The sequence below is a fragment of the Diplotaxodon limnothrissa genome, linkage group LG7 (assembly GCF_057381915.1).
Source record: "Diplotaxodon limnothrissa isolate DT_005_m linkage group LG7, D_limnothrissa_male_GT1.1, whole genome shotgun sequence".
NCBI lineage: Eukaryota > Metazoa > Chordata > Actinopteri > Cichliformes > Cichlidae > Diplotaxodon > Diplotaxodon limnothrissa.
The window spans coordinates 54,856,394-54,878,594 of NC_140602.1; the positions used below are offsets into that span (position 1 = coordinate 54,856,394).

The 22,201-nt window shown below is 40.1% G+C and overlaps 1 protein-coding gene across 1 annotated transcript in view; it reads right to left on the reverse strand.

The window, feature by feature from the left end:
- Positions 1-22,201, reverse strand: part of arhgef28a (Rho guanine nucleotide exchange factor (GEF) 28a) — a 62,584-nt gene that overhangs the window by 14,173 nt on the left and 26,210 nt on the right. The window contains exons 7-26 of the mRNA XM_085359949.1: positions 22,090-22,159; positions 19,688-19,734; positions 19,484-19,556; positions 11,901-12,007; positions 11,517-11,788; positions 11,258-11,441; positions 11,047-11,155; positions 10,006-10,092; positions 7,866-7,908; positions 6,838-6,939; positions 5,305-5,428; positions 4,468-4,603; positions 4,325-4,380; positions 4,183-4,243; positions 3,927-4,056; positions 3,718-3,833; positions 904-1,044; positions 467-717; positions 257-382; positions 34-151 (exon numbers count right to left, since the gene is read on the reverse strand). Of these exons, the coding sequence (XP_085216075.1) occupies positions 34-151; positions 257-382; positions 467-717; positions 904-1,044; positions 3,718-3,833; positions 3,927-4,056; positions 4,183-4,243; positions 4,325-4,380; positions 4,468-4,603; positions 5,305-5,428; positions 6,838-6,939; positions 7,866-7,908; positions 10,006-10,092; positions 11,047-11,155; positions 11,258-11,441; positions 11,517-11,788; positions 11,901-12,007; positions 19,484-19,556; positions 19,688-19,734; positions 22,090-22,159 (2,353 nt within the window). The remainder of the gene's footprint in view (positions 1-33; positions 152-256; positions 383-466; positions 718-903; positions 1,045-3,717; positions 3,834-3,926; positions 4,057-4,182; positions 4,244-4,324; positions 4,381-4,467; positions 4,604-5,304; positions 5,429-6,837; positions 6,940-7,865; positions 7,909-10,005; positions 10,093-11,046; positions 11,156-11,257; positions 11,442-11,516; positions 11,789-11,900; positions 12,008-19,483; positions 19,557-19,687; positions 19,735-22,089; positions 22,160-22,201) is intronic.

The following is a 22,201-nucleotide window of genomic DNA, read 5'->3' on the forward strand; positions in this document are numbered from 1 at the left end:
CCTGTAGCCAGCAGAGGGCAGTAGATGACTGACCTTGAGTATAGCGTAGGATCCTCTCTAGCAGCACTGGGTACTTTGTAATCCTTTGGGTTACCAGCAAGATGCACTCTGGGATTTCCCTCCGTCGCACCAAAGAATTATTCCCTTGTTGCTTTAAAAATGAAGTATAGCAATTATGAAAGATCTAGTGAGGTGAAAGGGAGTGAGTCTATTTTAATTTAATGATTTTTGAAAGCATGACACAAACGTTAAATACCCTGATGAAGGTCTGAAATCTTTTGTTATGTTGTTGGAGCTCTTTGAAAAAGCTGACAGCTTCATTATGGCGGCTGCAGAATTCCCCGTATACCTGCTTCATCTTCTCCCCGTTCTCATCCGTGAACTGCAAAAAGTAGAACCAGGCGACTCAAACATGACCGGTCTAACCACACCTGAGACAAAGGTATACCCATGAACACCAGCTAACCTGCTGGAGCAAGATGTCTCCTATTCTCTGGATGAGGTAGTTCCTGTGGCCCTGAGGCTGGGTCGAGCTGTGTCGCCGTTCCTTCATGGCGGCAAAGAAGGCGTGGTGAAAGAGGAGCAGCTGGTCCAGACAGGGGAAGACTCGCTCCACCGCTTCGGTGTCCAGCTGCACTTCTTGTCTCATGCCTCGCCGGAAAATCTCGGCCATGATGTGCAGAGTTTGCAGGTGATGAAGCTCGGTCTGCATCAACTCTGGATCAGGGTGGGGGAGGTGTTAGATTTGGGACATGTGCTAAATTATGCCAATAAAAAGCTGAATCTCTTACTCAGTCTTAAAACAGTTTTCTGTGGTTTGACACTTTTACATATGAAATCCTGACACATGCAGAAAGTAAAGCATTCCAGGAGACGCCTTTCACAACAGCAACATCTGCTTACCATAGATTACATCCTGCCTCTTGACAGCTCGTTTGTCTTGCTTCTTGCAGAACTTGTGCTCAACCGTCAGGCTCCATGATTCAGCTTCATATTCCACAGAATCAGCTGATATGTCACTGTGGATGTATGAGTCTGTGCAGTCTGCAGATGGAAAGAGGCATACGAATCACTTTAATTTCTTTCAGTCAGTTTTGTTTATTTTCTGTAACATTTTATTTAGTAAAAAGAGACTCCCTAGCTTCTTTCCCCACAAGTTTGACAAAATGACACCTGCAAGCTCTAACAAGGTGTTCAACTTTTTAACTGTTCAGCATTTTAATTGAGTGATAAAAGAAAGTTTGGACGCTTCTTATCTCACATAATGTTTCTGTACGATTTAATAGCGTAACCTTGAACTACAAAATGTTATGAGAATGTCAACAAAGTGCAGGTTATAATGTTCTCACTACAAGATGATAACAGTGAAAAAAAGCTTCACAGTACAGTGTTCTGAAACCACCTGCAGGATATCAGTGAGGCCTGAGATTTAGAGGGAATCACAGAGAAGTTGTTGGAGACAGATTATACAACAATCCACACTTAAAGTCTTCACATGCGAAAGTCTGGGATCACATCTTCAGTTGATCCTAGCAGCACTGGGTACCTCGTGATCCTTTGTGTAAACGATCCTTAGATGCCATCAGACCAAAACAAGTCAAGTTTAGTGACTATATGTTACTTTCGGCTGCTCTGGACACACACACACACACACACACAAATACACTGATACACACTCATCCCCCCTCCCTTTCCAAACGCCTTCGATGCTTGTCCCCTCCCGGGGAAGATGGCGGTCGACTGGACCAGCGCAGACATGCTGCAGGACCAGATGCGCTGTCTACACCGGCTCTCTCTCACCCTTTTACCCGCTCCTGTTGCTTGTCTTGTGTTTCTGTGGTGTATTGATAGTCATGTGCTTTTTGTGCCGGGGTGTTTTTTTCTGTTATCAAACTGTTCTCCCATTAGGAGCTCAGTCTGAGTGGAGGTTTTTTTTCCTCCTCTCACTTCATGTTATGTATTTTTGTTGTCTTTTCCTGTCAGCCTACCTCTCTGACATGTCTTCCCAATGTGTTGTTTGTGTAAAGTTTGGTCAGAAGGTTCCTTTATAAGTGCGCATGCGCCATTAGCGTGCTGCCTGCTGTAACCCATAATTTCCTTCGGGATTAATATTAGTATTAGTATTCTGATTCTGATTCTAACTTGTTACAAAGGATCAGCAGGTACTTAAATGTTTAAGCAAGAAAAATCCTCTAAAGTCAGATGTTGGAACTCTGAGCTTAGTGCATTTCATTAGCAAAGACAGAAAATTAAGGGCTGCTCTAACTTTACAAATCCAAGTTGAGGGGGGCATTACAGATTAAAATCCTCACTTAAATATTAGTTTAACTGGTGTGCATAAATTGGCTAGCTGTCTGTCCCTCTGTGTTAGCCCTTTGATGGACTGGCACACCCTCCAGGGTGTCACTAGTCCCTCTGTGACCCTGCACTAGTTAAGTGGTTAAAAAAAAGGATAGATGCATTTCAAATACTGGACAAATTGCTATGATATTCTGCAAAACAGAAAAAATAGTGCAACCACCATTTCCACTAATGGTTTGGCTGAAAGTTGGAATGCACAAAAGATTTTACAAATGCTTCGATAAACACTGAACGTTAAACATAAATAACACAAAAAAATCTGGCACAAAATCTTGCCCCTATCATATAGTCTCCATGAAATAATAATTCAAAAGATTAAAACTAACACTGAAACTAATAGAAACGAAATTAAAACTCAACATTTTTAAACAATAAAGACTGAAATTTAACAAGAAATTCCATTCTGGACTAAAGTGGATTCAAAACAAAAAGTCAAAATGGAAAAAAAACATCAACTAATACAAAACTATAATACTTCTGGTTAGGCAATAACATTTTAAAATATTATTTGTATTGTTACAAGGTTATAAAAAACTAGGAATAGTTTTGGAGAATGTTTTCCCAAGTTTAAGAAGAAAGTTTTGGGAAAAAATTAAAAGCGCCACTCAAAACTTTACTAGATCTCTTAATCATAATCATTGGGGGTCCTACGCTATAAGTGTGTCTCAGAGTTGGTAAGGATAACTGCCCTGTGAATATAAAAGTCTAAAAACAGTGGAAGACCCCTGATTTATTTACAGACTGTGGAATGCATGTTAATGGTTCACTAAAGCTGTGTAAATCTGAGACTTGTCTGACACACGCTACATTTCAGTACATTTTCTTCCCCAAAGCATCTTCTCTCGGATGGTTTAAAAAAAAAAACCCTTAAAAAACCTTAAAGTTAGTATTTAAATATGCATTTCACTGTTACATACAATTTTTTTGTATTTGGGGATCCTGAACGCGCCTTTATCACACCTTTCCTACAACTATTCTATTTGAATAGAATTTCTATTCATTGTTTCTATTTAAAAGTCAAATATAATGATCAAAAATGGGTGGAAAGCTACTTTTTACAGTAATATTATAATATAATACTTTAGAAAATAGGAATGTTTTGCAATTATTCTTTGAACACCCATCTGCTTCCAAACATTTCCTGTTTTAATCTACAGTAATGGGAGGAACTGTGATGCCTACTTATATGCCTTTGTCCCCCATAAAAAAAATACTTTCAGTTTCTGAAAAATATTCTTACAGTTTGACCTTTTAAACTGCACTGATCAGCTTTTTCTTGCAGCAGCAAACAATGAAACAGAAACTGATCTGTTTCTTTTTGGGTCTTTTAAACAACAAGCCCTATTCATACCTTACCCTCTCCAAAGGACGACTCGGTGGAGGTGGAAGACACTGGAGTTGGCAGGAGCTCTTCGGATTGGCTGCTCAGCTTCAGGGTATCCGACTCTGTCTCTGAACTCTCAATGAGTTGGCTGTACCAAGAGGAAAAACACAAACAATCGCTACTTCTCGCTATTTATTTCTTTTTAACACAACAAATTGTGTAAAAGATAAAGATTAATAACCTTTCCACGTTGGGGAAACTTCGTGAGAGAGACTGCGACACGGCGTCCTTCTTCTCCTTGGGAGTCATGACGGGTAGAGCGGTAGAAGTGGGGATCACTGAGTGAGGAGGGCTGTCTCTCACTGTGAAGTCTGAGGGGGGTGACGGGATAGCAAAGCAAATTAGCCTAGATAACAATAATCATCCCAAGTTTTATAAACAGGAAACTCTTGCATGACATGGTTAAAATCACTGGCGACCAAGTGTTGTAAACTCACTCTGTGGAAGGGATGCTGTCCTGTTCTTCACCATGGACACGGCATATTTTTCCTGATGTTTCTAAGTAATACAAATGAGGGAGTCTGCTTACAGCACATAAACAACCGACAAAGGGACGATCTGCTTTAGGCTAAGACTCACCTTTAAACACGGGGGGACAGATTCCTTACAGCCCTTATGGACAATCGCAGTGCAAGCTGTGATGGAAAAAAACACAATTTTAACGTTTTTATACATGAAGAGAAATTAATATAAATGCTGGTTGGAATTTAAGTTTTACCAACTTGAGCAATGTAGTAGGTCCTTTCCAGAAGCTGGTTTGTCACACACCACACACACCGTGGGGCCTAAACAGGACCCTGTCGCAAAGCGATGTCCATTCAGCTGCCTGTCCTTGCCTTCTCTGTCCTTCCCTTTCCCCTTTGAAAGCCACGCCAGAGACATTGGAGTCAACAAAGAGGCCATACATACGCGAGGCGAAACGTGACTGACTGTTACACCTATAAACTCAAGCCCATGCAGGACTTAATACAAAAGACGATAAACATCTTTGTGAAAGTTTCTATTTGCAGGGTAAACTCTCCAGCATGCGAGCAGATAAACGAGGCCACCAGGAGGACCCGCCTTTTTCCAAACCGTAAGAAAGTCCACTGACACGGAAATGAAGCGTGGTGTAAACAACAGACACAAGCAGGGAGGGCTTCCACTCTCTGTGCTGACTCAACAACAGGGGATTAATCATTAAAAAGGAAAGAAGCTGGACATGTTTGGTCTGTCCCTCTGACCTTGAGTGCTTCCCAGAAACATTTCCTGGTTCGTGTCTCTCAGAAAGCAAAGACTTGAGTCTAGACGTGGGAATCACCCAATGACAGAAATAGGCTCACAAGAACAAAACACGAATGATCCTTTAATCTACGGATTTCATCACACCAAGGTCTACAGAGCAAACACCTGAAAATACTGCATGCCCTTTTAAGGTATTAGACTGAGAGTTTCATGTTGTAGCTAAAGCCAGCTTTAATCTACAACAAGGTGAAGTTATGCGAGTTATTCTTTACATTGTTGTTGTAAGTAAAACGTTTATAGGTGTAACAGCAGGACTCTTTGTGGCTGGGGTTTACCTTGCTTTTGTTACGTGTACTGGACATCCTGCTCTTGAGAAAACTGAATGTGCGGATGACTTTGTACTTCTCCGACTCCGTTTTGGCTGGAATGTTGTATTTATCCAACTCCTCCTCTTCAATTCTGTAGACAGGTTGATGTAAGTAATGCAGTTATTATTATTTTTTTGTGTGTGTTTGTGTGTGTGTTCTGCTTACTAACTGGATTGAAGACATAAATTAGTCACCGTGATCTGATTTCCTTATTCCTGAGTCAACAAAAGTAAACCAAGCATGACAGGTTTGTTGAGGTGCACACACTCTTACATGCAAAAAGTCTGCAAACCTAACGGATACATGACGTGACAAAATAGCGTTTCAGCTGATACTGTGCAGCATGTTGTTTCTGTTAGGGACAGGAACTGAAATAAAAGGCTGTACAAACATTTCTGTTATCTACAGTGGGGGAAATAATTATTTGATCCCTTGTTGAATTTGTCAAATAAACATTCTCTAACTTTTACGGTGGTTTCCTTTTAAAGCAAAGAGACAGAATATTGAACACAAATTTAGGAAATATGTCAAGAGTTATACACTGATCTGGATGTTATTGGGTGAAATAAGTATTTGATCTCCCTATAGCCAGAATTCTCTCTGTGAATTACAATCACTCAGTCAATTACACATTTTTTTTGTTGTCAACCAGTTTTTTCATTCTAACTTCTCCACCACCATGGGCCTGGCCAGTGAGCTGTCAAAGGACGTCATGGAGAAGATTGTAGACCTGCACAAGACTGAAATGGGTCATCAAGAACACCACACACTACAATGCAATGACTGCAACGATCTCCTGCTTAAAAAGTCACATTTAAAACCCTCTCCTAAGTTTGCCAATGACCTTATAAATGAAGGCTTGGTAGAAAGTGCTGTGATCAGATGAAACTAAAATCGAGCTCCTTGGCATCAGCTTGACAGAGAAATGCTGGGTATGATCCAAGTAACACCATCTCCACAGTAAAGCATGGAGGTGGAAACATTATGCTTTGGGGCTATTTTTCTGCTAAGGTTACAGGACACAAGTGCACTAAGAAACCAATGAATGAATCTATATTGTACCAAGCCATGTTTTGCTTGGGGATCAAATACTTATGACAAGCAAATCATTTTTTTGGTTGATATTCAAAAAAATGATTGAGACTGTTGCCAGTTAGAAAACTTCAAATTCAGTAAGAGATTAAATAATTACTTCCCCCACTCTACAAGCACAGACCAAATAACAAGTTCTCCATTTCTGCAACACTTTGCTGTGAAAGCAGGTAAAAAAAAACAACTAAGAACTGTTAGAAGTTAGAGACATGCATGACAAAGAAAGACATTCGGTGCATATTGTTAAAAGATCCTAATTCTGTTCCTGTTCTGCTGTTAGAGGAAATGTGGTTTGTTGACAGGAGGTACACGTGCTGTAGGTTTTGTTACGTTTTTTAACGGTTAGTCTTTTATGTCAGATGGTTAATGACGCGGAACCAGGCAAACAGAGGTGGATCCCCCACATACTCTTTGAGAAACTCAGACAGGGTGAGATGTTGTAGGGACTCTGCCAGCTCCATGCTGCCTTCATCATCAGCAGACTGGGCACGCTTACGAAACTTGATCTCCCTGTAAAGAACAGCGCCATAACACACCATGTTTATAAATTCTCTGCCACTAGAGTAGCTTTGTATGAGTCACAGTTCAAAATAATCCTTATTTATCCAACACCGGGCTTTGGTAAAACAAAAAAACAAAAAAACCCAAGAGTTTTCTTCTGTAAACAGGAGAGCTGAACATCAGATTGGCCCTCTCTGCTCCTGAGATGATCACATTAAGGATATCTACTCTCTTTGACATCATAGAGATCCTAGAGTAAGGAAAGCTGTGCGAGTGAGTGTTTAGGGCAGTCAGAATCCCAGGAATTTGTCTCACAGGGATTACTTTTGCATAGTTTGTCATCATTATACAAAACTATGAGCATCTGCCATTGTTATAAAACATCCACATAACCAGAAAGTTGAAGCGCAAAGTAGGTCCACTTAAAAGTGATTGATAAGTAATATCAATTGGCTTTTCTTCTTTAATGGAAGAACTGGAAACTGTGCTTTCATATTTAAATCATAAACATTTCAACTCAGTGATGAAAAACACAGAGCAGCCTTGTGACACTGACAAAAAAATCAGGTTGGGTGTAGAGCAGGGTCACATTGATATCTCTGCGTCACTACCGCTTTTGTCCCTAGAAAAAAAAATAGATCAAACACCAGTAATGCCAAAGAAAAGGCTCTGAGTCATCAGGACAAAAGAGCTTCACAAAAACCAGCAGCCAAGTTCACAGAGCGCCTGCTGTCACCAAGCAACCTGGTCATGATAGTTACCTACATATGCTGCGCTTGGGATTGCAAATTTATTGACGCATACGGCACTTTCAATTAAGAGCTCCAAAAGGTCACATCAGTTAGTGCTAGGAAACAAAAGGAGACAGAAAAGAGACCCTGGAACACAAAATGATCCTAATAACGTTGAGTAAATTAAATGCAAAGTATAAATACCTTTTCTCATGAGACTGATCTGATATACTGGAGGCTCTTGGCTCTGTGAACACAAAAAAGGGGAAGATGTTGCTAAAGTTGAAAACAATAAAAAATAGATTATTGATAACCCAAAGAAAAACAGCAGGTAAAGTAATATTTAGACTAGGCAACAAGTTTTGTTGTCAGATTTATCAGATTTTATTTCCATTCTAGAGAAGCTGTTCAGTTTCATATGACAACATTTGAATACAGACACAATTGTTATGCAAAGCAACAAAGATGGTCCTCAGGTATCAAATCAGGACAGGATGATAATATGAAAAGCAGTAGCACAGACAGACAATCACAAGTGCTGACCCGCCAGAGACCCACAAGCAGTCATCGCTGCTGCGAAGCGAAGCTGTGTCGTGATTACAAAAGCCATACACAGACACAAAGACAAGCCAAGGTTATTACAGTTTGGTGATTCTAATTGAATTCTCTTTTTTAACTTTCTTTCTAATTTCTTGTTTCATGTGTTTTGATTGAAGAGCATTCGAGTATATTTTTACATTTTGCTGTTTTTTTAGGTTAATATGTGTTTTTTCTAAAGTCCGTATAAAACAAGAATAAATGTTTTCTGAATTTGTCACATCGCATAAAGTTGTGTTATTAAGTGTTTAATGTATATGATTAAAATATGATGAACAAATGAAGAAACTCAAGCATTGAGGGCATTTGCAAAGACGACAAAACTACGCCCATCTGTGGGAAAGGTGCAGCCTCTCAAAAGTTGAAATACCAGTTGTGATTTGGTGAATGCATAACAGAAAATAAATGCATCCTAGCGGCAGTTTTAGAGTTTAAGCCAAAAAAGAAATTCCAGGCAACAATGCCCTACCCAAGAATCAACTTTTCCAGCAGACTGGTGTGTGGCCAAGTAGAGTAAGGCTGTCAGTAACAAAGACCCAAACATTATTTGGTAGTATTTCTTTGTCTCTCTAGAGTTAGATTAAATTGACAGATATGCTCCAAGCCATCTAAGTTGAAGTGGCAGTCATTGTGTAAACTATTCTCAAATTTCAGGTTCATGTTTCTTTTGTAGTAGTTTATATTTGCACACGAATAAAGACTGTACTTTTGTGCTTCGTGGGGGAAAAAAGAATTTAAATATGATACGCATCCAGCAGGCAATGTAATATTACTATAGGTTACTGTTACTAATTGGTTTTCCCTCATTGACAATTTGCATTTTTTGCTCAATATCAGCCCTAATTACCCCATTATATAGATTTTAGGCTAACATTGAACCTTAGTTGATAGTAAATAGCAAGCTATCATAGTACCGTATCATCCCAATGGAGCACTTTGCTCCCAGACTTCTAGTGTACTTGTGGTAGAATGGGAGGCAGAGCCTTCAGCTTTCAGGCCCCTCTTCTGAGCTCCCAGTTGAATTTAAGAGACAGACACCCGCTTTACTTCAAGATTAGGATTAAAAGTTAAGAGCTGGGTCAGGTGTCCCTGAATCCTTGCTTAGTTACGCTGCAATAGGCCAGGCTGCTGGGGGCTTCCAGTGATGTATTGAGTGTTTTTCCTTCACACTTGTTTTTATACACCAATCTGAATTTAATCATTAATTATTATGGACCTCTTTCACAGTGTGTCTTTTGTGCTGTCTCCCTCCACTCACAGGCTCAGAGAGGGGCAGCCGTCTGCTGCCATCTGGTTCCACAGGAAGTTTCTTCCATGCAAATGGGACTATTTCCCTTCCCACTGTCGCAAAGTGCTTACGGATAGTGGGTCAACCGATTGTTGGGGTTGTCTCTGTATTATTGTAGGGTCTTTACCTTACAATATAAAGTGACTTGAAGCAACTATTGTTGTGATTTGGCTCTATATAAATAAAATTGAATTTAAAATTAAATTGAATTATATGACTATTACTGCTTTTTCTCCACATTATTACCAAACTATTACCATGTTGTCACCAAGTTTCAATATAAAATTCTATCAAATTATGACTCAAGCCATTTTTCTTTTTTTTTAAGAGTTGAATCAGTTTACAATAATAACCTTGACTCGCCCCTCCCACACATATGCAAGCATTAACAGTGACAGTGGCATGCAGGCTTTGCTGGGCCTTAGCACAATGTGACGGCTGCAGGTGTCCAGTACTTACTACCAGGGTGGAGCAAAGACAGAGATTTAGACAGAGAGAGGGCCTGAAGAAGAGATCGGCTGTGGCTGACACTGTGGTGCACGGCATCTACAGGGCACAGTGGATAGAGGAGTGCTCATAGATCAACTAAAGACACTTGAGACTATCAGCATGTACAGTCAACTCTAAGCTAAAAGCTGTTAAACAGTACTTAAACTTTAATTTCATTCAGTTTCGTAAACTTGTTTTGAATAAAAACTACTAATAACAACTATGTAAAGAAAAACCTTAAACTTTGATTGACATTTGGGGAAAAAAGTGTTTGCTTGTTTTTGTTTTTTAAATGGTTGCCACTGTTATGTCTACGCATTTCATATGAAGCTGGAGGCAGCAGCCAGTTACCAGCTGGCTCACCATTTTAACAGGAAACAGCTAGCCTGGCTCTGCTGGAAGCTAGCAAAATCCATCTAATTTGTTTAGTCCGCACAAAGAACACTGTTTAAAAATGATAAATTGTGTTTTTCCAGGAGAAGTTTTCTGCCAGACTATTTCTTGTCTAGGTCTGGTACACTCATTGTGATGTCAGGACTCCAGAAATAACTGACTCCAGCCAAGAATTTGTCTGTCACATATAAGCACCCCTTTTATTAAATGCATAACGTACTAATTTGTGAACTATAACTGTTGCAGGTAGATTAGCTTACACCCGCTGTTTCCACCTTTAGATAAAGATAGATATTTTTTCTCTGTACATTTATTTACTATACAGACAAGAGGCTGAATGTTCTCAAATGCAGGAACGTGAACAAGCATATTTCCCATTCAAACCACTAATTTACTTAGAGTTGACTGTACATTATATTAGTTGTAAGGCTATCTAGTTCAGCTGATCTGTCACTTGAAAGCTAATTTAAAATTAGCTAAATAGAATTCTCACCAACCAACGATGTGAGACTACCCCATCAGTGACAGACAAAAAAAGCAAAATAAAAAGGTTAATTGGAAATGTTATTAGTCATGTGTTAAACTTTTATCATGCTCAACGATCTGAGCGTTACTAACCGGGGCTGATATCTGAGGCTTGGTTATCTCGAGTAAAACGAGCCGGACGTAAGCTGATTTTGGAGGAGTAGGAATATGATCGCAATCGAAGGCCCTCGTCAACCAGTTCCTACATGAGAAACAAGTAATGTTTGAAAGCATGAGTATAAAACTTGTAGAGCACTTCATGTACGGATAAGCCGAAGTACTTAATGAGAGGATGGTATATTACTTGTGAAGTGGGTTCATATGCTGATGCAGACTGGCTGCGGGTGCAAGTGAGATCAGGAGAGGGAAGAGGGAAAGTTTCCTCTTTGTCTTCACTTCTCTCCACATCGGATGAGAGTGGGGAAAGTGGAGACTTTGGCCCGACGCTTTCTTCTTCACTGTCCACTTCCAGAGCCACCAGACTGGGACTGGAGTTATAAATGACAAATTAGTTAGACACTATCGGTACACACAACGCACCGGAGAAGACATCTGATTAATACCTGAGGTCACAGGTCTCCATTGGTGGACTGCCTCTCTGATCGGCCTGCTCGGAGGAGGCGGGACGGATCAGCCTTGTGAGGGCCAGATCGACAGGTGAAAGCAGGGGAGAGCCGGATGCAGAGGTTGGGTAGAAGTCTTCTGAAAAGGGCGGAGGGGTATCGGTGGCTAAAAGAATTTCCTCCGAGTTGATGGTATCCCATAAACTGCCATCTGTCCCTGTACTGTACCTCGTCACTCCGCTGACATTGTATTTAATGTCAACATCATTCGCCTGAGGTGAAAACATAAGGCGGGACAGGAAAGAGCAAAAAGAAAGAAATTTATTAAGCAGCAAAGCAAAAACTGAAATTTTATAACTAAAAAGAAAGAGAATGACGTATGACCTGTGCGATGGTGTGGCCGCTGCTGTGGATCGCAGAGAGCAGAGGGTGGGCAGCTTCCTGAGTGAACTGGCTCTGTACTTCACTGGACGGCATGCGATCTCCATTTACTATGACAAGCATAAGAGATTCACTTTGGTTTAGAATAATTCAAACAGACTACTTCTTCTTGTCACACACACACACACCACTTTCTTAGTAAAGATCAACTACTGCACACTCTTGATTACAATAATTCCTCCCAGCATCAGCCCCATCAGCCAGAAACTAGAGAGAGACGGCTCTCAAGGGCAGGATAAAATAATCAGGCGACTTATCCACACAAACAAATCAAGGAAACTTCACCATGACGTGGTCAAAAAAGCATGTCATCAAAATAGACCTTTGAATCATTTTTGCTTCTCTCTCCTGCTTTTTTCTGTTATTTGAAGTCTTTTTTTAACCATAATTCAGTCATCCTATTGCTTAAATGTCATGGCTTAACACGCATAAAGCAAAAACGTGATGACCTTTAAGGGGTTGTTTTTATAGAAACTTCCACATATGATCCTTTCAGGCAGCCTGTTTGTTTTCTGAGGGGGGAAAAAAAGCAGATTACTGATTTGCACTGAGTCATGCTCACTATCACTCTCTCTCTCTTTCCTTCAAGTGCTAGGTCAACACAGTGTTTACGAACACTCATTCTTAGCAATATTCAGAAATACAGGCAGTGACCTTGGTTAGATTTTAGATTTGAGCTCATAAAAATCCAATGATGAAAAATAAAAGAAACAATGTTGCCAAAGTTTTATATCCATGTGCATGGGGGTTTTTTCCCCAAAATTGAAGAGGTCATAATTACTTGAAATCAGAGTTGAAGTTGTTAGACTTGCTTGGCACTGAAGAGAGGCACGCATCTCTGTCTTAATCTCACCTTTCAAATCTGATCTGTTTTCCTTTTGTCGCCATATTAATTTTTTGTGACATTTTCTGGTCACTGAGCCTATTATACATGGTTAGGATCTGTTTGCGTGTGCTGCCTCTGGCATTCGGGAGTTATTTTGCCAATTAATAATCTCTTTTTAGGGCGACATAACATTAATATCTACTTTGTCTTAAAGTTTCTAAACACTACATACTTTGGTATTTAGACAGAAGTGAGGTTTTAGGACTGGTCAGAGTTTGTGTAGAAAGGAACAGTTAGTTCCAGGAGGCTGACGCAGGGAACTGGCAGTTACATCAAGGTTCCGATCTTGGAGTTAATGACCAGCAGGGGACGACACCTTTTCCTGCATACAGACTTTTGCTTGTATAGAAGTCTACGGCAGTGTTTCCCAACTACAGTGCCGCGGCACATAGGTGTGCCATGAGAAATGGTTAGGTGTGTCATGGAAGATTATCTGGTTCCACCTGATTTGTACTCTAAGCGATCGGCGTAACGGGCAGAACAATTACATTCTCTTCCACTAGAGGGCAGTACAACCAGTACTACAACTACAACTGCTCTAATTAAATGGGTTGATAACTGCCAATAAAACAGAAGAAGACAAAGAAGAAATTATATAATAGTCATGCTGTGAGTGAGAAAACACAGCGCGTAATAGCAATAGATAAATATTTGAAAAGAAAAAGTAGTCAATCTGACCTGGGTCCTGGGAAAAATTCCAACCCAGATGAAGTCCCTAGCATGAGTAGTGGCCAGAAGAAAGCAAAAACGGTATAATGGGGACAAACGGAGCCAATTCTGCTTTACCTGGTGCGCAGGGGGAAATGATCAATATGCTTTTTGTGACATTTTTGTTTGGTGGTGTGCCGTGTGATTTTTCTAATGTGAAATATGTGCAGTGGCTCCAAAAGGTTGGGAAACACTGGTCTACGGTCCTGTGCTCCCTCACTACGTGACCTCAATCGACATTTTTGTGATGACTCCCAGAGGACAATCACTAGTTTCAGACTATAGTGACTAAAACATGAATTTTATAATGTGAATCAGTCATTAACCGATGAGCATGCGGTGCTCTTTCACAGTCAGAATCATACCATATTCATCAGCTTGGGTTTCAAAACACTAAAATCACAAAAAAAGCTCAGTTTAAGTCTTCATAACAAGATGAACCAGTGGGTAACATACCATTAGGTACTTTTTTATAGTGTCTATGGTCCCAGCAGCTCCCTTATTTTGCAAGGGGTCGCCTTAGATACATTCAGTGACTCCCTAAAGAGTTTGTGGGTGATAACAAGCTATTATACTGACCAGAGGTCTGAGGTAATGAAGTACAAATACTTGGTTACTGTACTTAAGTAGAACAGCACAATTCACCATTACTCCACACTTCAAAACATTAAACCAATATGAGTCTAGATGGAGGTAACAATAGCTCATGAAAAACTGTCTCATTGGTGTATCCATTACAAGGGCTTTCTGCCTACACAGAGATGAAAAAGGCAAATATATAAAAAATTTATGCATCGTTTATATCACTATGCTCGAGTTAAAATGGGTCGGAATGATCTGGAATGGCGTTTTTAGTCCAGATGTACATAAGTTGCGGTCACTGTACTTCAGCGTCTAGCTAGCACTACAATAGGAGGAGCAAGCATTTTAACCCTCCTCTCGTGTTAGGGTCGGCACCGACCCATTTTAAATTTCAAATGCATAAAAAAATCACATACATTTGTTTATTGTATCAAGGCTTTTTGACTTTGTCAGGAACCTCTATTTCTACAAAATAAAACAAAAAAAAATATTTTCACTAAATTATAAAATGCCCTAGTTGAAATTATGACCTTTGTGTTGTTAGGGTCGGTTTCGACCCAGGTATAATATTATGAGTATAAAGCAATAATTAAAGCCAAAACTGAAATCATAAGTGCACTGTCAGCTAAAACGCTTACAGCAAGCGCCTCTCCTAATCATATGAGCTTTAGGGGATTCTTATTTTGCATGTTTTTTGCAGTATACCCGCACAAAAACAAAACAAAATAAACACGGGCATGTGAGGTGAATTCACTATTTGAGTGGCCATTTGACTTCCAGAGTGCACATTTACAATTTGCAGCATACAAAAAATGAGAAGAAGATTCACAGTGAGCTAAGTTCAGGATCATATTTTTGGTGAAAATGAAGGAGAGGACACAGAGCAGCATAGCGATTCAGATGGGCAGGTTTCTACGGAAGAAGGCAATGTGGACTATCATCCAGAAGACACAGACACATCTGATCAGAGGTGGAGGTCGCTGGTGCTGAAGCTACCCCTGCTGAAAGATTCAAGTCCAAAAATGGTAAGATCTTTTGGAGCTCAGTACCTCATGATGTACATGGCAGGGCAGCTGCTGCAAATGTCATCAAAATGACCCCTGGAATCACAAGGTTTGCTCTGACCAAAGTCAGTGACATCAAGAGATGTTTTGAGATATTTATGCCATTGTCACTAGAAAGAATCATCATTACTATGATAAACCTTGAAGGAAAAAAAAGTCCATGGCGACATGATGAGGAATACCTGGATGCTTTCGTTGGTGTTCTTCTTGCTGGAGTGTACAGATGCTGCAATGAGGCCACTGATTGTCTATGGGATGCATCGACAGGCAGAAACATTTTCTGGGCAACGATGTCACTTCACACATTTGATATCATTTTGATTCAAGAGTCCTCAGATTTGACAACAGAGAGACCAGACCGAGGTCTGACAAGCTTGCTCCCATCAGGGATGTCTGGGAGAGATGGGTGCAGCTTCTACCACTGATGTTCATCCCAGGGCCAGTGACAGTGGATGAACGTCTTGTCCACTTTTTGAGGAAAATGCCCCTTCCGGCAATATATACCCAGTAAGCAAGGGAAAAACGGCAGAAAAATCTGGGAAGCCTGTGATGCAAAAACCAACTATGCCTGGAATGTACAGATTTTCACAGTCAAAGCTGCGAGTGGCACCCCTGAGAAGAAACAATGAAAATGTGTGGTCCTCCATATGACCACTGGACTGCAGGATCACAATATCAGCTGTGATATTTTATTTTATTTTTTACCAGATATGACCTCGGACAAGAACTTCACAAAGGAAACTGAGGTGAAGCTGTATCATTGGGAAGTGATAAAAAGCCCACAATTACCCACGGCTATAACCAAAACAAAGGAGGAGTGGACTTTTTCTTTTTTTCAGTTTATATTAAAGGTCTACTGCTAAAAAAACAAACTTTTTTTGTCTTTTCTTGATGTAAATGTCTATGGGTCGGAATTGACCCGTAACACCATCGATGTCATTTTAGTTATTAATCTTAAAATGAAAAAAATCAATAAAACAGATTTATTTAAGAGATGTGTCCTATACCCCTCAGTAATACTCAGGTAACACAGAAAACTTTTATTTATTAATATGATTCTCTTGAGGTTAATTTTACAGTTTTTTTTAATTGAAATCGAGGGGTATAGTGACAAAAAAAGACCCAGAGGCCCACGCCAAAGGTATTAAAACCAACATTTTCATGGATAAGGAAGCCTAACAAGGTAACCAAGAGATGAGAAACAAATTGGATGATAACTTATTGTTTTTAGTATATTTTATAGCTGATTTAATTCACGGGTCAAAACCGACCCGCTAACATAAGAGATGATAACAGAAAGCTAACACGAGAGGAAGGTTAAGCATTTTAAGTAATTTAAAATGCAGTGTCACTAACAGTTCAACACACATCAGCAAACACACAAACTGTTTGTGTGCAGTTTGTCACACAGTGTGTTGCTAGCTAAAGGTGCAGCTGTTGCATTTCACAGGAAGAAAAGATAACTTCACTCAGACATGGAGAAAGATGTAAGAAAGAAAAAGATGTAGAAAGATGGGCCGGACAAAGGATGTAATGTCCTCATTTTTAAAAATATGACACTGGATCCGTATATGATGTGAATACAGTAAAGCACTGTACTGGGCTGGTGCACAGCCGGTGACGTGTTCCTGGTCAGAGTTGGTTTACATAAAGGGTAGCAGAGATTAAATTGAATTTAAGATGATGATGCTTTGGTTCATTCAACTTTTATAATACTGTCTAGTATAATGATAGTATAAACAGTACACTGCCAGTGTAGGGAACGGAAATCAGAGAAGCTAGCTCATGAAAAATTTGCTTACAGCTTGTTCAATTCAGTTGTGTAAATCCACAAAGACCAGCAGCAACATAGGTCAGCTGATCACAGCATGTACACAAAGAACACAGCTCACAATAATAAACAGGAGTAGAGCTCAGAATAGAAATGACTGAGTTCCCTCCAGTGAAATCCCACTTTAATGTTGGACTGTACTCATTTCCCTGTTCAAAAAAAGTTTGTATTCTCATGTGTTAATATCATTTAATTATTTAATTACTTTATTAATATAGCACAAGGTTCAGTTTACTTTTTTACAACAATAGCTGCCCTCCAAAAAGCTACTTTTAACTTTTTTAATCTGAGCACATCCAGAGCTTGTAATTTTTCACTTTTACTTGGGTAAAGAATTTGAATCAGTGCTTTGACTTTTACCAAAGTAATTTCAACACAAGTATGTGTACTAGTAAAAAATGCTTTTACTTTTGACACCCCTGTCTATGACACTGTCAGATATTTTAATCTATATTTTATTGGTGTTCAGATATTTTTTTTCTCTTGCTTTTTTCTGAATCTTATTTTTTCTTCTTTTCTAATCTGCATTAGTGGTTTCCAGTTAACTTCAGATGAATCTTGTCTTTAGTGCCTATTAGAAAATGTGAGCGTTTGGTTTAGATTAAAGGTAAGGCAGATTAAGCTTCTTTGTATAACTCTGCATGTATTTATACAAAAATACACACTATAATGCCTGCCACATGATCTGTATATTGTGCAGAACAAAAAAAACACAACAGTAATGTGACCGTTGACTATGAAATGTAGTAATTTAAAGTAGCCTGAACAATGTCTCAAAGTAAAGTCCTGTTGAACGTGTACAGTGTACATAATTACTTGGGCAACTGTGAGGGAGTGGTGGTTGGCATTTTTATTTTAAACACGTGGAAAATTGCCTTCCTTGATGAGTGCACTTTCCACCCAGACTTTGATGTCTGGACCTGCCATGGCTGCACTAATGTAAAGGAAATCCTGGGCATCACAGAGGCATTTCCTCTTTGCTGCTCTCACACAGTGAAGACATACAAGTAGCGCACATGGAGCTCAAACATACAAGGCAGACTTCTCATATAGTTCCATGACTTTTATCTTGTTTTTATGTATCTGCTGTGACCTTTAAGTAGAACCTTTCACACAGGCAAAAACAAAGAACCACGATTCCAGTACTGGATCTAATGGTGACAGACACAAGCAGCACAAGTCTCGGCTGGTAGACTAATCGTAACACAAGCTAGCTCCAACAATAACTGCCACCGCTGAGTTATGTCAGTGAAGCATGAGAAACTGTTATGATCATTTCAACAGATCTGGAAAAAACAATAACTCCAAATGACACTTTTTCACCACAGTAGCCCCAAGACACTGTCATCCCATCTAAAGCACTCAGGCCAAAAGAGAGTTTAAGAACTTGAGGAATATAAGGAGAAATCTGCAATCTGTGGAAAACAATGGGATCGATGCCTCGTGTTTTTCACGCGACACTACTTGACGCTGACACTTTATCGTAAACGCACACACATAATTTCATTTATACAGCATTTACAAGCGCCATTGAGTAGCACCAGAGCCTCTCCAAAGTTTACAACAATCTCTTCATTCTTCCACAGCATCACACAGGAAAATTAGCATTCGCAGTAACCGTGGTGACACCCGAAACACTTTAGCATCCTTTTCAACTTTTTTTTACTAGCCAATGAGCTTCAGCTTATATAGTCTTGAGCAGATGTTGGATTTAAAAGGGAATCAGTGTAAATGCATGTGTCCTATCTGAAATGTCAGCTTTTGTAAGCCGAGGACACTTTAGCTTGTTAACATTCCACCTCTTGCTTCGAGTACACAGCTCTACTGTTTGATCCAGGAGAGAATCGGGGGAGGGGATGGCAGGGCGACAAACCAGAGGGGGGGGGGGGCATCTCATAGCTCAGACAAAGTCTGAGTGGGACAAGCCTGACCCCATTCCTGTCTTTGTCCCACTGACAGGGCAGATTCCTGGACCCCTGGATTGAGTCATTATGGAGCCAGTGCGGGTAAAGACACAACCAGCATCATCCAAAGACTCCTGGAGGACAATATGTCCATTTAATAAACGAATACCACCTCTGTGCCTAATACAGAAGCCCATCCCTGTCTGTGCCTGTGAAGCAGCAACCGCATCGATTTCCAATGATGTGATTCAAAACAGAGCTTCGCATATTGTGCTAAGACCACGAGAGAAACAGTTCCTCCCCAGGCTTCTGTACTAGCTTAATATGTTCTGTTCCCACACCCCGCTGTTCAGTGCAGCCACAAATATGTTGTTGTATTTTTTATGGATTACCCATTCATCATTTAATCCAGATGCTGAAGAGTTACTGCCGTAATATTAAAACGGAAAATAAAAAGTTGTGATTGCTGGGCCAAAACGTTGGACCAGTGAATAAATCATCTGAAAATACTTGAAGCAGAGGTCGAAGAGAAGAGAAGAGAAGAGAGTTACCAGATAATGAGGATGAGTACTCTTCTTCATCATCATCGTCATCTAAAGACAGGACGAGCTGCTCTTCAAAAACCTTTAAGCAAACACAAAAAGCATGCACACCATTTCACTAAATTTACATATAGTTTACTTGAAAAAGTCATAAATGCATATGGCTGCATTCAAAAATCTGCAAACATCTACAACGTATGTATGTATACTCACACTGTCCACGAGCACATGCTCTTTCACATGTTGTTCCTTGTTGATGCCTGTGCAAAAGAAAAACACTTAACCAAAAGCTGAAGCCTGACACACAAACACCCTCATCTTCCTCCTCCTCCTCCTCTTGCTGCTGCTGCTGCTGCTACTCTAAAAAAGAGAGTTATGTGGAAGGCACAACATCAGGTTCTCTGGATGTGACTCTGCTATCCAGGAATGGAAAACTAACCAATCAGACTTTGCGCTCGTCCAAACCAGCAGGTCCAGAGAAAGAGCACAAGCTCCCTACTGTGGAGCTGTTATTTCAAGAGGATTAATGGACGGCTGCTAGAGTCGCGACGGGGTTAAGGTCAATACCGTGGTACACTTCCTGCTTCCCTTTATGAGTCGATGCTGCCACCTGCCATCTCTATGGTTACCAAAAAGAGTAGCCACAGGTTGAAGAAACACAAAATGTGTGTGTGTGTGTGTGAGACACAGATATAGAATGATAGAAAATAATTCGCGGCTGGCATCGAAGATTAGCAAAGATTACTCTCTGCATGTCTGCATGCCAGCCTGAACATGTCACCGCAGGGAAAGAGAAACAATGTGCTTCTTCGGTTTTCTCTGAAGGCTCAGATGTGCTGTGGCTGTGCCTTTTATGGTGTCTGTTGAAAGTGTTTTTCTAGTCTCTTTAGGTCCTAAGTGATGGATGTCTGATCATACCACTGTTTGCTCAAGTGAATCTGTGGCTGTTCATTTTTCCACTGCTCCAGAGTAAAGTCTCCAAACTTGCATGCCACCGCAGGCAGACAACACGCATGAGCTGTTTGCGCACGCGCAGATCAGTGTGATGACAATAGCAGGGTTGTAAGTAATTATTATTTTCATTATTGCAAAATCCTTTGATTGTTATTTTTGACAAATCAAACACTTTGTTTCGGCTACAAAGCATCAGAAAGCAGTTTAGAAATGACCGCTACAGGTTCTCAGAGCCTGGGATGAAGTCTTTATACTGCTAGACTGAGGTCCTTCAACATCTGCCAGAAAATGCTGAGGATTTTCTATGAGTCTGTTGTGGCCAGTGCGATCCTCTATGCTGTTGCATGCTGGGGGAGCAGGCTGAGGGTCGCAGATGCCAACAGACTTAATAAACTGATCCGTAAGGCCAGCAATGTTGTGGGGATGGAGCTGGACTCCCTCAAGGTGGTGTCGGAGAGGCGGATGCTGTCCAAGATAAAGACAATGTTGGATAACACCTCCCACCCACTCCATGACATGCTGGTCAGTCACAGGAGCTCGTTCAGTGAGAGACTGAGATTACCGAAAAGCACCACTGAACGACACAGGAAATCATTCCTGCCTGTGGCCATCTCCCTGTACAACGCATCCACTTAACACACTGTTTGCTGCTACAGCTACACATGTTTCTTTTCCAACTATTTATTTATGAGTGACTTATGTATGTATGTATGTATGTATGTATGTATATATATGTATATATTGTACTATTCTTAGTTAGTGTATTGTCTGTCTTGTCTTAATGTTGGTTTAAAATGGAGCACTGTAACAAAAAATAATTTCCCCCAGGGATCAATAAAGTATTCTGATTCTGATTCTGATTTTGTCTGACTAAACAGTCCAAAGTCCAAATATGAGAGTAAGTGATCTGAAATATTGAAAAATGCAATGATCAGTTTATTATCTGATTATTATCTGATTCTGATTCTGATTATCTGTCAATCAAGAATTTGGATCATGACTAAGTTCATGGAAGAAACAGTACTGACATGTGTGTTTATGAACCTTTGTGTGTGTGTGTGTGTGTGTGTGTGTGGGGGGGGGGGGGGGGGGGGGGGTATACAGCCGGAAAGTCCATGTAATATGGGACAAGACACTGCTTTGGTGTGGACTGAGCTCAACCACTGCTTCTGTAGTAATAACATGGGTAAGGACAAACTTGATTAAAGCTATTTCTTATATTTACTGTCAATTAGTACGGTCGAAGACCATTCTTTATTCTAAAATCCATGATTCTAATCCAACATTTTTGGTGAAGACTTCCATTAAAGGTACAATCAGCTGCATTTTGAGGTTATTTAATAGAAGAAGTACTGCTGTGCTCATAAATATAGACTGATTAGTGTGTAATTACATCTTCTAACGTACAAATTTGGAATTAATCCATAAAAATACACAGGAACAGACACCGGTTTGTGGATGCTGCCATGTTATCCCACCATCTTGGATACAGTGATAAATTGGACATGTGGTTAGAGACCGGCCCCATACAAAGTACACGAAAGGCTGGATAAACATTGGCCTAATATTTTTCAGATAAAAGCCTGAAAGTAATCAATTTCTCTGATATTATGAACACAAATTGACCACAATGCTACACATTAGTTTAATTCAGAACTTACCTTTGTTAGTCTGAACACCTTCATCTGTATCCCTCTTGCCCACCACAGTATCAGCTCTGAGCACATTGATCTTGGACAGAAACAGATGTTTGAGTAAATTAAAACTGCCATG